The sequence below is a fragment of the Rhagoletis zephyria genome, unplaced genomic scaffold, assembly GCF_001687245.7.
Source record: "Rhagoletis zephyria isolate East Lansing unplaced genomic scaffold, Rhagoletis_zephyria_1.1 Rzeph_scaffold_00001, whole genome shotgun sequence".
Classification (NCBI taxonomy): Eukaryota; Metazoa; Arthropoda; class Insecta; order Diptera; family Tephritidae; genus Rhagoletis; species Rhagoletis zephyria.
In genome coordinates this window covers 1,753,198-1,766,514 of record NW_016157085.1, presented here as the reverse complement: position 1 = coordinate 1,766,514, position 13,317 = coordinate 1,753,198, and the positions used below count along the sequence as shown (strand labels likewise).

Here is a 13,317-nt window from a genome sequence, read left to right as displayed (position 1 = left end):
TATCTGGATCCATTTGTCAACATGAATTTTTTTAAACACTTTGTTTCTTGCTATGCGCTAAACATAAAAAAAAATCAGTTCAAAATTTAATACACCCGCGATTTTCTGAATGCATTTCCAACTCATACGACTGCCAGCCGGATACTTGTACTTTTAAGCCGCGATTTGTGGTGAGCTAAACTCGGTTTGGTAGCTAGTCACAAAAAAAAAAAGATTTTATTCAACGATTATTTACCTACGTTTTTTAGGTGTTAAATATCAAGCAAATTCAAATTGGCCGTAAAGCAAATAAGCCGAAATTGAAACAGTCGAAAAAAAACATACAAAAGAGCCCACAAAATGAAATTGTTAAAATTTTAAAATTCGTTTTTTTGTTGACTATTTACTTTACATTAACATTAAGCGAAATGTGCGGTTTTAGCAAATTTTTTACTGCAGCTCATTAGTCAGTCACACAGCTCATCAGCCTGCATAGTCCGATGGCGACTAATCGCTTGGGCATAGTAATTTCACGTACCTAATGGAACGTGTAAACTTAAGTTTGCAACTAAATTAACACCTTCAAGCTGAATGCGATGAGGCCATTGTGAGATGTAGGTAAGTAAGTACGTTCACTTTGTAATTTTGGGTTACTTTTACAAAAGTACCGAAATGTTGATTTTCGTAGCAGGTGTGCCCACATGAAGTATGTGGATAAGATTTAAATATGTGTTTGAATTTTTTAAATAAACAAGTGCAGCTCGTAGATATGGATGATAAATATAAGTCTACATGCTCGTAACATGCATACTTGTTCTGGGTGGGATAATATTTGCTCAAAGAATTTAAAAGTTTTAGGCAGGGTTGCCGGGCGCATTCTTAGTTGTAGTAAAGAAATGCAGTAACAAAACAAAACATAAACATCAACAGTCCTTAATTGACTGTAAACCAGAGTTGATCATAGAGAGCTTTTAACCTACATATATCCTTTGGTACAGAACCCTGATGAATATATGTAGAGATATTTTACCCTATGTCAAAGTTGGCCACATGTGTAAAGCTTTTTCCAGCTTTTTGTGCATTTTATATGCGTCTAACACTGGAAAAGCTCGCTTTTGCCTGTACTGCCATATGTATAGAGACGGCCATATAGATGCCAGTTGGTATAAAATCTATAAAAGGGATTCTTCAGAACTGATCGAGATAGTTAAAGCTCTCTCTATTTCTGATCGTCATTGTGTTGATCTCAGGGACCGAAAATAAACGTTAAATATCAAAATTTTTATTTTCAGATCATTGTAAAATCGTTACTTTTTTATTTTTTTCCGATCAAGAATACATAATCGTTAAACTTGGATGTTTATGTTTTCTTACATAACTGTTATAATAAGATCGAAAGAATAAAAATCAAAACTTATGATCGAAAAAATAAAAGGCATAAAATAACGTTTAAATTTTATCAGAAAAAAATGTAATTTTAATGGTTAAATTATGATTTTTATTACAAAGCATAAAAAAGTTTTGCACGCTGCCAAGGTGTGAACACATTCATGAACTTACTCAGCTCCTTTTTTTTGAACTCACAAAAAAAGATGTTGAAACCAATTTTACAAAGGTTTGCTTCATACATAAGAAAATTGATTGAAGATTAAGAATACGTCTGCGATTCTCAACAGGTTCATGCATCAATTCCTTCTCTCGTAGGCTCGTATTTGTATTAATTGGAGATCAAATACAGGGACGGGTAAACAAATAGGGTCGCAACATTTGAACAACTTTTTGCTATTTTTCTTTCATTTATTTAATGTATAATTTTTTTTTATAAAAGTATGGCTCACTATCTAAAAAACCATGTAACTTCCAATTTCGAACTATGCACAAAAAATAGGAAAATTCGACAAAAATCCATCAAGATTTCAAGCGTTTTAGTCTGATTTTTCTGAAAAACATTGTGGTATATAGTTTTATGTCCCATTAGAAATTTCTTCCATACAAAGTATGTTTGTTCGACATTTTTTTATATGAAGGAAGAGCCATAACACCGTCAGCAAAAAAAAAAAATACCAAAAATCAACGGTGAGTCCTAGTTACTTAAAACTTGCACTTTGTTATACTTAAATTTAATGGGCTACAAATTTGTATACCTACAATTTTTCTTTTAGATCTGAATAAAAAGTTAGATGTTGTGATGAACATTTGTTGAAATTCATCGATTTTATAAATCTTGCCCAAGTCTGAACTTTTCACTCACATGGGTTTTGTTAAAAAGAGAGCTATATTTTTAAATAAACTTGTTAAAAGGTCGCGTCCTTATTTGTGTAACGCCAGCTGGGTAAATCGGTAATGCTTTTAAATACAGCCAATGCATAACTTGTCGTAATTATCTTCGCTCCCATCTGGACTGACTTGGCTACGGAGACGGAATGCTGACTGTACCTTGAAAACGAAGAGACGTCAGAATAACGCACAACCTAGTCTTGGCCAGTAATACCAGCATGCATCTAATTTTCCGTAAGCATTTAGACTTCTCATTTTATATCCTATAATTTGATGGTTAGTGAAGAAAAGGCTCGTTTCGGTTGGTTTTAAAAATTACTGAAAATCACAATGAGCAAACCTCGGCAATATTTGTCCGCTGGCGGAAAACAACAAACGAGTGAACGCCTTTTATTTCAGGTCCACCGTTCCTATCGCAAATCTACCACTTCAGCAATGTTGAACTGTCAATGCTGCAATTTTTTTTTTGCCAAAAGTCTTCGGAGATTTGAAGATAACCGACAGCCGAGTGAAAATCATTCGCCGTCTCGAAATACGAGACCGTTTCAAGTAGTCAAGCCGATTTTCTCTGATTAAAAAGATATGGAAACGTTACAAAAATCAATAAGATATCGACACCTGAGTGCAAGATCGAGCCATCTCGGCAGCTAGTTCGAAAACTCTAATCCACTAGATGGCAACCCATTTTGCATCTTCTGTTCTGGTTTGGCAGCTTCTGTCCATTTTTTTCTTCATAAACACTTAAGATAAGTAATAATTGCTAATTATTTGCTTGCGAATTTCAAGCTTTGTTTTTTTCCCAAATTGTATTTATAATTTCACTGAGACTTGCTAATTCCCACTTACTTCTATCAATTATGTGAGAAAGATGTAAGCAATCTAACAAAAAACATGTAATTAGACACTCGAAAATTATAACTAAAATAGGAATAATTCCACAGACTTATGATTTTATGACCGAACGATTTGCATTCAACTCAAAGGTACAACGCAACTTGCTGCAGGGTAATGTCCGGTTACCACTGGACATTAAATGACACAAATTTTAATAAGAAAGTTTGACAATAAAAAATATGTCAATAAAAATGGCCAGTACGTTCGTTTAATTTTTTAATGACACACCCTTTTTTGTCATTTCAGTATGAGTCTCGGCATTTGACTAGATATTAGTAAACTTTTAAACTAATAAAAATTAATTTCATATGTTGACTTGATAAAAACTTAACTGATTTTAAGTGATTCCGCGCGTTTTGCTTTTACATATCAGTGCACTTACCTGTGGAAGTACCTACTATAAAGAGTAGTAACCCAGCAGTAAAGTCTTGAACTATAATTTTTATACCCGAACCTAAAGCCTAAACGAATTGAGATAGTTTGCAGTAGGGATGGGTAAATTCGATATTCGAAGCTTCGATATTCGCATTTTAATCGAATTTTAGCTCCAAAATGGCGAATTTTCGAAATCGAACTTTGAGTTGCTAAAATTCGGATAAATCGAATTTTTCTAGAAAGAATCGAATTTCATATTTATTTCAACTCTTACATCAACTCTTCAACTTTCTTGTTTCTGACTAAATTTGCCATCACTGTGTGTGGCACTCCATTTGTCTTATACTAGGTTCACATATATGTAAGTAGGTTATCCTCATTTTCGAGATTAACACCCTAATCTGTAATTAGAACAAGAGATTAGCCATATAAAATTCGTCCCTTGTTAATCTGTAATTATAAAATAATCTCACATTTTAGGGATGCAAGTAAAGAATACATGTTTATCGATCTGATGCATCGAGACAAAAAATCTGTGTCAAGAAGGAACTGTTATTCTTAAATTAAAAAAAAAAATTGCAAAAAGTACTTTTTTTGTTGATTCTTTATTTTAAATTTGTAGAGGCTTTTACGTTGCTAGCACGAAGCTTTTGCTTGAGAAGACCCCTAGTAAAATTTTCCGGAGAATAATTTTCTAGAGTACACCAATCCTCTAACGACCTTCCGAATTTTCTTTTTGCGGGATTTATTGAAGTAAGGATCAAAATTACCCTTCTAGGCGGGAGCTAATAAGTTAAAATGTTCTACGAAAATATTTCCCATGAAATTTTATTATATATCTATGTCTTAACCTTTAATTTCGCTCAGACATTTATTTTAACATTGTTTTTGAAAACTACTTAGGCCGAGACATGAAAATTTAGTAGGCCATGAAATAAAAATACGAGCTAACTTTCGCAAATCCACCGAGTGTTTTACTACTGGATGGGTATACTTTCAGAAAATGTTAACAAAGTCCGGGCTGGTTTGGGCTGGGTTTGGTGGACTACGGTGTAATTTGAGTTTAACTTTTTAAACAGGTGACCACTCTCTTCAAGCACCTCAAAAATATTGTAATTGTTGCATAGTATTTTAAGCATAACACTTCTTTAACTAAATTAGACTTTTCAAACAGGTGGCACCCCTCTTAAATGCAATTCAAAAATAAAGTTTATTCAAAATCATTTCGATTGATACCCATATTGGGGTAATTTATTTAACTTATTAAATAATTTGATTTTGATTTTCTTACATACATTCATATGGCACAAAGCTAAAACCATATTACACATCTACTGGGCAACCCCCTTCATTTGACACCTACCTCCTTTATGAAAATCGAACGAACGATACAGATTTTATAACATGGTGTTAATATTTAACGCAAACATCTCCGAACTCGATTAAGAGGTTTCACTTCAAAAAATTGTTGGAAAATTCGAAAAAATTCGAATTAAATCGAATTTGCACCACCAAATTTCGAATCGAATAATCGAATGGTTGGGCAATGTTCGAAATTCGGAAAAAATCGAGTTTCAACCCCCCACTACCCATCCCTAGTTTGCAGAAATACATAAACTGTGATATTTTAGAAATTATTGAAGCCAATTCACTAAAAGTCTTTGCGAAAAAAGATCCTTATACATTATTGGAGAATGTGTATCTCTGTAACCGCTTCACTAATATACACCCATTTTGTAAAGTGGTTGACTTTGGTTCAACAAAGAAGAGGGATGCCAATTGTCGAAGCTAATTCACTCAAAATCGATATTTTTTATAAATGGGCGTGGCAATGCCCAATTATGACCATGTGTGTATACCTTGGTAACCAATTTATCATCTTCTACCAAACTTTTTAGAATTTTTGCGCTTGGTATAAAAAAGCTACATGTTGAAGACTTTTGAAATCGGTCTAAAAGTACGCCCAATTCCCAGGTAATTACACATTCAATTCCATTAAACATTCAATTTTCCCCTTTCAATTTTCAATAATCCCACTTTTTCACTAACACACTCCTGAATGGGTAACTTCCCTGCAAACCATTTTTTTAGAGTATTCTGAATTGTAGAGAAATTTTAAGGAATTCGTAAAGATCTCATCCGATTTTTTGTCGAATTTTCTAAAATGAAATAAGCTGTCCACACTTTGATTCTTTTAAGAAAATCGGTGAAGAAATGAAAATTTCTACAAAAAATTCTTCACACAGCAGCATTATTTTCATTGTTTTGCCGATTTTCTTCCGAAATTTTGTAAAAAATCGAAGAGTGCCCAGTTTATTTTATTTTAGGAAATTCGGCAAAAATCGTATGAGATCTCTACGAATTTTTTAAAATTTCTCTACAATTCAGAATACTCTGAAAAAATGCTTTGCAGGGTTGCTTTAAATTTTTCGCATTCCATTGAGTTTAAATTTTGGTCAATTGTTGAGCATTGGCATCCGCATTTTGTGAAAATAAAAAAATACAATGGATTTAAAAATGGAAAATGGTCTTCAGAAGCTAGTTAATTACATTGCTTTCTTGAAGACGACATGTGATAATGAAATTGCTTCTCAAATTGAATGCAGGCTACATTACATTTTGATGATTTTTGACAATAAGCAATGTGTGTTAGGAAATTGCGAGGCAAAACTGATTGTGTGACTTGGGGGTGTACGGCGAACTTGTTCTGTTTGCTTGAAAAACGAAAATCTCGTAAAATGACGCACAAGAAATGGAAAAGAAATTTTCTTCTATCAAAATTTCTTAAATCAGTTTGCCTCGTGTCAAGACATATCAAACAGGTAGCAGCAAACACAACTTTTGCTTGTATTTTGTTGTTTCTTCTGGTATCGAAAGTGTCAAATCTGATTTTTTTTCTTCTAATTCAAAGTGTCATGTGAAATACAAAAAATAAAAAATAAAACAAAAAAATTGAAATTGGAAAAAAATAAAAATTGTTGCAACTTTCTTTGTTAGTAAATTTGTTTGCTTCTCGAAACATTGATCCATCCTTAGCAACGCCCAGTTATGCGCGGTTGCGCCTCATTGAGGGGACGTTCCAAAAGCTGCTATTCAATCCCTTGTTTTGCATGGAAAATGGTTTCACATTTAATTAATTAATAATATTTGACATTTTCGAGACCAAATTATTTGAAAAAAAAAAATCAAATCAGCTGCTCTACTGATACTACCTGTTCAATGTGATTTGGCTTTTTGGATTTTTTTAAGAAGCAAGCTGTTTTTTCACGCAACAAAAATAATTAAAAATATTTCTTGTGATTTTTCTTGCCAGCTGGATTTTAAGCTTAGAGCGTGTGTGAATCGGCAACAAAGTTCGCGGCGAGTAAATTTTTGACAACTATGAGGTGAATAAAATTTCAGTAGCTCATGAGGCTAATGAAATTTTTGACAAATGCATAGAAAATTTACGATGGTAGATGTTTTCTTAAAATATTAATTTCACTTCAATTTGTAATATTTTATTCCGCATAAATCTGCGGTTATCAAAAATTTACTGCTGTCAAAAAATATTTCATTTCACACAGCAGATTGGCAAAACTGTCTCACCATAGTAAAAGTATTATTCAACAGCTTTCCCCATAGAACTTTGTTACCGATTCACACACGCCCTTAATACAGTTTTCTCGTGGTGAATAACGGTTTTGAGGAAGATAAACTGCTTACCAAAATCGTCTAAAGTCACAAAAATACTAATCTATAGTCTCAACTTGGTGACTTTTAGATGAAACTATGCTTTAGTCTTGGTGTTCACAAATAAATAGTAGCTTTCCCTGCCGGGTGGTACCAAGGCGAATTCATGCAAGGTGATAGAGGTAGTAAAAAATCAAAAACTTATATGCATTTTGTTTCTGCTTTCTGTACACAAATATCAAAATTTCAGCTATTCTTCGCTTAAGAAAGAAGAGGGAAAGAAAATTCCAACCTCTCACTTTCTCACTCACTTATAAGAGTTCTGAAACTTTTGTACCGAGGCGAGAGAAATCAGTTTTTCTAGCAACACAACTTTGCATGAATTCGCCTTGTGTGGTACTAATACGGTGTTCACATGAGGCGATTTTACAGGCAACATTTAGTTGAAAGCAACAATCTCCTAGTGTGAACGGCCTTTCAACTAATCGCTTCCAATGAAGTTGGGAGCAGCCAACTATTGATTCAACTAATCGCTTCTAAACTTGTCTGGAAAATCACCTCATGCGAACACCGTTTAAGCATTGACTTGAAAACTACTTGAAATACTACATACATAATTCACCAGTCAGTCAGAAAGATGTACTTGTTCTCGCAACGCACAATTAATCTGCCAGCAGCAAATCATTATTGACATATATAGGAAGCGTATTTAAACAAGTTGGCGTGCACCCACAACCGAATGCAAAGAAGACCCAGTTTGCCTTGCTATTGTACGTAAATACTTACATATATGCACGATTAGCATAGCACACTTAGTTAGCGATCGAGAGCTTCACTCCGCTGCGCACCAACGATGCTACGACACACAATGGCACAATCAATAAAAGCTTTTGATAAAAATCCATATTTGCAGTCATCGGCGAGCTTAAGGAAAATGCAATAGGGGTATTCATGTAATGTGATAAACTGCCAAAAACGTGGAATTTATAATTTTATCGCGTTTGTCGTCAGTTTGTGACGTTAAATGAATACCCCTATTGTAAAAAATAAATTTGTAAGGAAAAACTTTGATTTTGACGCAAGTAGTTGAAACTAATGATAATTTCTAATAGTCCGGATATATAGGCAATCTTCATTATCTTTCAAATTAAAAAAAACTTTGGAGCAAACGACCAGGGTACACAAAATTTAATTAAAGTATAACTTTTTAATATTTGCACCAATATCTTTACAGTTGGTTGACGTAAGTATTAACAGATTTAAAATTTTCTCCGGATTTCATTAAAATATGATAACATTTACCATATCCAGCCCCAAGAGCTGTGGGCGTGTCGGTACGTGGACCTTTGTCATTTTCCACTTTTAATATTGACGGCAGCCGGTTCGAAAAAGCCCTTTTTGAGAAAATGGCTCAAGAACGCCCTTCAGAATTTGGTCGAAAAACGCCCTTTCTCAGCTGCCGATGTATTATCTCAGAGAGCGTTTTCGAACCGACTTACGCGATAGGTCGATCTTCCAATCAGCCGTCGATATACGGGGTTACTACTTTTTGCCGCAGCTTATAGGGCGACGTCCCACTGTGCAACTATCCATGCTAATGCGTACTAACATCGACTTAGTGGCTAAAACGTTTTGCGAAATCCAGTCCCACATTAGTCAATTATGCGAAGCAACAAGTAAGTCGTAAACAAAGAAATAGAAGTAACATAGCAAAAGCTTTGTATTTGTTATTGTATTATTTTGTATGTATATTTTATTGTTATTATTTATTTATTACGTACATACTCGTACAATTCATACATATGCACATAATCATATAGCACGCTCGTGTACCACAGTAGTTTGTTTCGTAAATAGCGCTGTTTTCTTTTACAAGGTAGATAGATACATTATAAACTATATAGTTCTTGTTTACTAACTTTATAAAATATTTACATTGTCCTACCTACATACATATATGTACATATGTATGTAGTATAATTAAAAGCATCGCATCTTTGATGCATTTAGTCGTAACGCGTTTTGTAATTATTTTAATTAAAATTTTTAATTTTTCTTTTCATTAAACTTAAATACCTATTTTTTCTCATCGATTATGATTTCATCACCCGCTTGTATGTTATAGCTATATAAACGCTTATTTGGATACTTCATTAGTTCTGGTCCGAATTCTTTAAAGTCTTGATCTACATAGTACAAACGCATTTTGTTCGCCGGCAAATCGATTAACTTCTCTAACCGCGTCTTCAGATCGGCCACCGTGCAATAGACATCGAGCAAACGTGTTTCCGTTTTATCCTTATATGTAATGAATACTTTTAGGCGTTTATCAGGCTTAAGATTTATATTAACTAACGGATCCAGCTTGCCATGTTTAGCTACCAGTTCATCATAGCGCTTGGGTCGCTCCCAATCCGGTTTGTCCATGTAGTGGCGTATAAAAGCGCGCTCTGCATCCTCGCGTTCGTCCGCGCTGATCACGCCGCCACCGTTGAGTAGGCACACATTCGGCAAACGTGCGATTAGCAGCTGGCGACGTTCGTGTTCGGTACACTCGAGTCGCTCCCAGAGCGGCCAATTCTTTACGCGTAAATTACGTAATTTCGGGAATTTCGCAATCTGATCGATATCGTCCCAGGCGCTAATGTTCGAGTAGCTGAGATTGAGAAAGAGCAAATTGTGAAAATGCTTGTGCGGACATTCAGCTTTGTTGGACATTTCGACGTCATCTTCGCAGGCGGTTGTGCAGTCTTCGTCGGTGTTGTTGTTGGCGGCGGCGGTTGTGCTGCTGCCATTCCCGCTATTGCCTACATTGGCCTGTATGGCTTTGATGGGACAGTCGGCGAGCACCAAATTCTCGAGGCTGGGAAAAACGCGTCCCAAGCGGCAAATCTCGAGCCAACTTTCCACAGGATTGCCGGTGAAGTGTAACGTTTTCAACTTTCTATGTGGTCGTATACGCTTGCGTTTCGATTCTGTATAGCTGCCTGTGGGTGAAGTTGGTGTTGGCGGTGGTGTTGCTGGCGTTTCTGTTTCTATCTCTCTCTCTGTTTCTGGTGCCTCAGCTGCTGTCGTCCCGGCTGCTGACGCTGCCGCTGCCGCTGTTGTGGCGGTTAAATTGTGTGAATCACTTTGTTTGTTGTCGTTACGCTCGTTGCGCTCGGTAACCTCGCCATCTGCATGCTCAACGCTTACCACCTCTCCCCCAGCCACATCTTCCTCACGCTCGGCAAACTCAATCGAATCAATGAGCACTTCTTTGTAGTCATTCAAACTCAAATGTAATTCCTCTAACAATGGCAAATTATCCAACAACACTTCAACGCTTGGCCAGTCCAGGTAAGTACCATTTAGCACCATACTTTTAAGACTATTCGTCGGCAACGTGGAGGGATTGCATATTGGACCGACCAAATGATTTTTGCTCAAATTGAGGAACTCCACTCGCGGCATGTGTTCGAGTATATGGAAGACCTCTTGCCAGTCATTTAGCTTATTCTGTGCCAAATCTAGTTCACGTACGCGGCGACATTTCTCTTTTATGGCTTCGAAATCACCCGCACAGTCAATGTCACAGTCGTTCAATACCAACAACTCTGGCACGCAGAGTAGCGGTGGCAAGCGCGGTATGTAGATGGATATAAGGCCCTTTTCTGCCTCAGCAGCTGTGTCGTCGCCGTTCAGATTCTCTAATTGACAATCGGTGAAATATTTTCTTTCCAATGCTTCCAGTAGTGATGGCATGCTGATGGCTGATGGCGTTCACCCGTATTTGTGCTTGTGCTTGGTGTGCAACAAAGGCTACTACAACGGATATCTAAGGTTCTACAGCTACCTCTATGACTAACACTACAAGCGCTCTTCCTGTTCCAGCGGCTGCAACTTTGGCTGCTGCTGATGCTCTGGCTATACCTCCCAAATATTCCTCGTCTGCATGCACTCGCTCCAGCAAAGGCAATGGCGGCGACGACGACGACGACGCTTGAATCGTGGCCACTTGAGTTTTGGTACATATGAGCAAATTGCATTCGGGGCACTCGCTGCACGGCGAATGCAATCGCTTTGTTGGTGTTTAATATGCAAGTTTTTTGTTTTATTATTTTTCGTTATGGCTTTTGTTGTCTCACTTGAAAATGTGCAGTCAAATCCCTTTTTCACGTTTTGTGTATGTATGCGGTTGTTGTTGCTTTTCTTTAATATCCTCTGCTTTGAATTTGTTTTCGACTTTAGCAGCGTTTTGTTTAGTAACGAATTTCGATTTTATGACTTTTTCATTTCTCCAATAAAGTGTTCAAGTTTTATGTGATGTAATTTTCATCAACAATAGAAAAATTAAACAAAAAATTTTTAATTTCTATTGCGCACTAATTTAATTTTGTAAAGTTGTGAACAAAGAAAACAAATGTAGACTAAATTGCTGCTCACTGCTGCCTTCACTGGTTCACTGGCTCACTGACTGTTTGGTGCCTGCGCTGCTACAACAGCCACTGCTATTTTCTGTTTCCGTAGCTTTTTGATTCGTTATTTTTATTGTTTTGTTGTTGTTGCTTTTGTAATTGTACTACAGTATTTTCCACTGTACACCGCTCACAACCCTGTGTCATTTGCAGTTTTGCGCTACTCGTTGAGCGCTTCGTGCTGGCGTTTGCTCACCTAAACGGAGAAACAGACGGGAGAACCAGTAAATTGTCTGTATTCTGGCTTTTTGTGTAGGTCGCTAGTTGTTTGACTGGCTTGTTATTAAAGAACAGGGGCGCCGCCACAACCACCACCGAGGTTGTGGGATTTTCAGAAAATCAGCTGCGCAGTGCTAGTGTCAAAACAAAGAACAATTTGTTGGCAGAATGACAGGGAGACAGGGAGATAGGGAGAGAGAGAGAGCGTGAGAGCGCGATAAGCATTGTAGTTAGTGGTTAGTACACGACCGTATTGTTATAAAAAACATAAAATTATGAAAATTTACCGCAAAACTACATAGAGGTATCCTTAATTCGTTTTCTTATCAACATTTTTTTTGCTTATGTCTATTTATGATTCATTTTTCTTTGAATTAATCTTTTTTTGAACCCTGCATTTCAACAGTCAAAGAGATATGTAGCTATGGTTACACAAAGACGATAACGGTTTTGAAAAACAGCTACATACATTTTCTTCGGATCAATCATTCGGTAAGATCCGAGTATGCAAAAAACTATCTCTCTCTTTCCTTTAAAAAAGAAGTATAGAAATTGGTAACCTGGTCCAAAGTTATGAGGTAACATACATACAAAAATAGAATAATATTCCGACGAATTGATAACCTCCTCATTTTTTTTTTGAAGCCGGTTAAAGCAAGGTGTCTAATGGAAATATTTCCTTAGAGTTATTTTAATTCTACGAAAAAAATTTGCATTTTCATTGCCGCTTTCTCTTTTCCTGTTCGATTTTAAAACAAAGGCAAACCGGTGAGAAAACTCTGTGTTAGTTCCTTAAAATTTCACACCCCTGTAAGGCAAAATATGCACCTTCTCTGCTCTTCGACCCTTTTCAGGGGAGATAGCTGCCGTGAAAATCAGATGGTTGCTTAAAACTAAAATATTAGCCCTGTTCCAGGTGATTCGCGATTTGCAGGATTTACAGGAAAACCTTTTTTAGCCATTAATAAACCTTATGGAAGATGGCGACTGGGAATAGCTTCCTGTAAAAACCATGCTAATCGCCAAGCACGTGGAACGTACTCATTATGAAATGTGTGAGCTAAAAAGAAGTAATAGGCAAAAACATGCACTTATGCAGGGTTTTAAGCAACATTAAAAATATTTTGCCCCATGGAACAGCAAGATTTTTTGGAAGAAACGAGAGGACCATTGGAAAGTTTATTAAGTAAATGGGTATTATAAATCATCTTGGTAGGCAAGGAAATCCTAAAATTTAATGATATTACAAATATATTTTTATTCTTTTTTTTAGATTGGCGCTTACACATATGTTAGTGTTTGGCCGAGCTTCTCCTCCGACTTGTGGCGTGCGCCTTGATGTTGTCACACAAAGCGGAGGGACCTACAGTTTTACGCCGACTCCGAACGGCGATTGTATTTTTATGAGAAGCTGTTTTTCATGGCAGAAATACACTCGGAGGTT

General features: G+C 36.3%; 1 protein-coding gene across 1 annotated transcript; it reads right to left on the bottom strand.

Moving 5' to 3' along the window:
* Nucleotides 1-8,946: 8,946 nt before the first annotated feature.
* mlt (tubulin folding cofactor E like protein mlt) lies at nucleotides 8,947-11,852 on the bottom strand. Its single transcript, XM_017611811.1, has one exon. The coding sequence runs from the start codon at nucleotides 10,939-10,941 to the stop codon at nucleotides 9,274-9,276; it is 1,668 nt and encodes a 555-aa protein (XP_017467300.1). The 5' UTR covers nucleotides 10,942-11,852; the 3' UTR covers nucleotides 8,947-9,273.
* Between the last annotated feature and the right edge of the window lie 1,465 nt (nucleotides 11,853-13,317).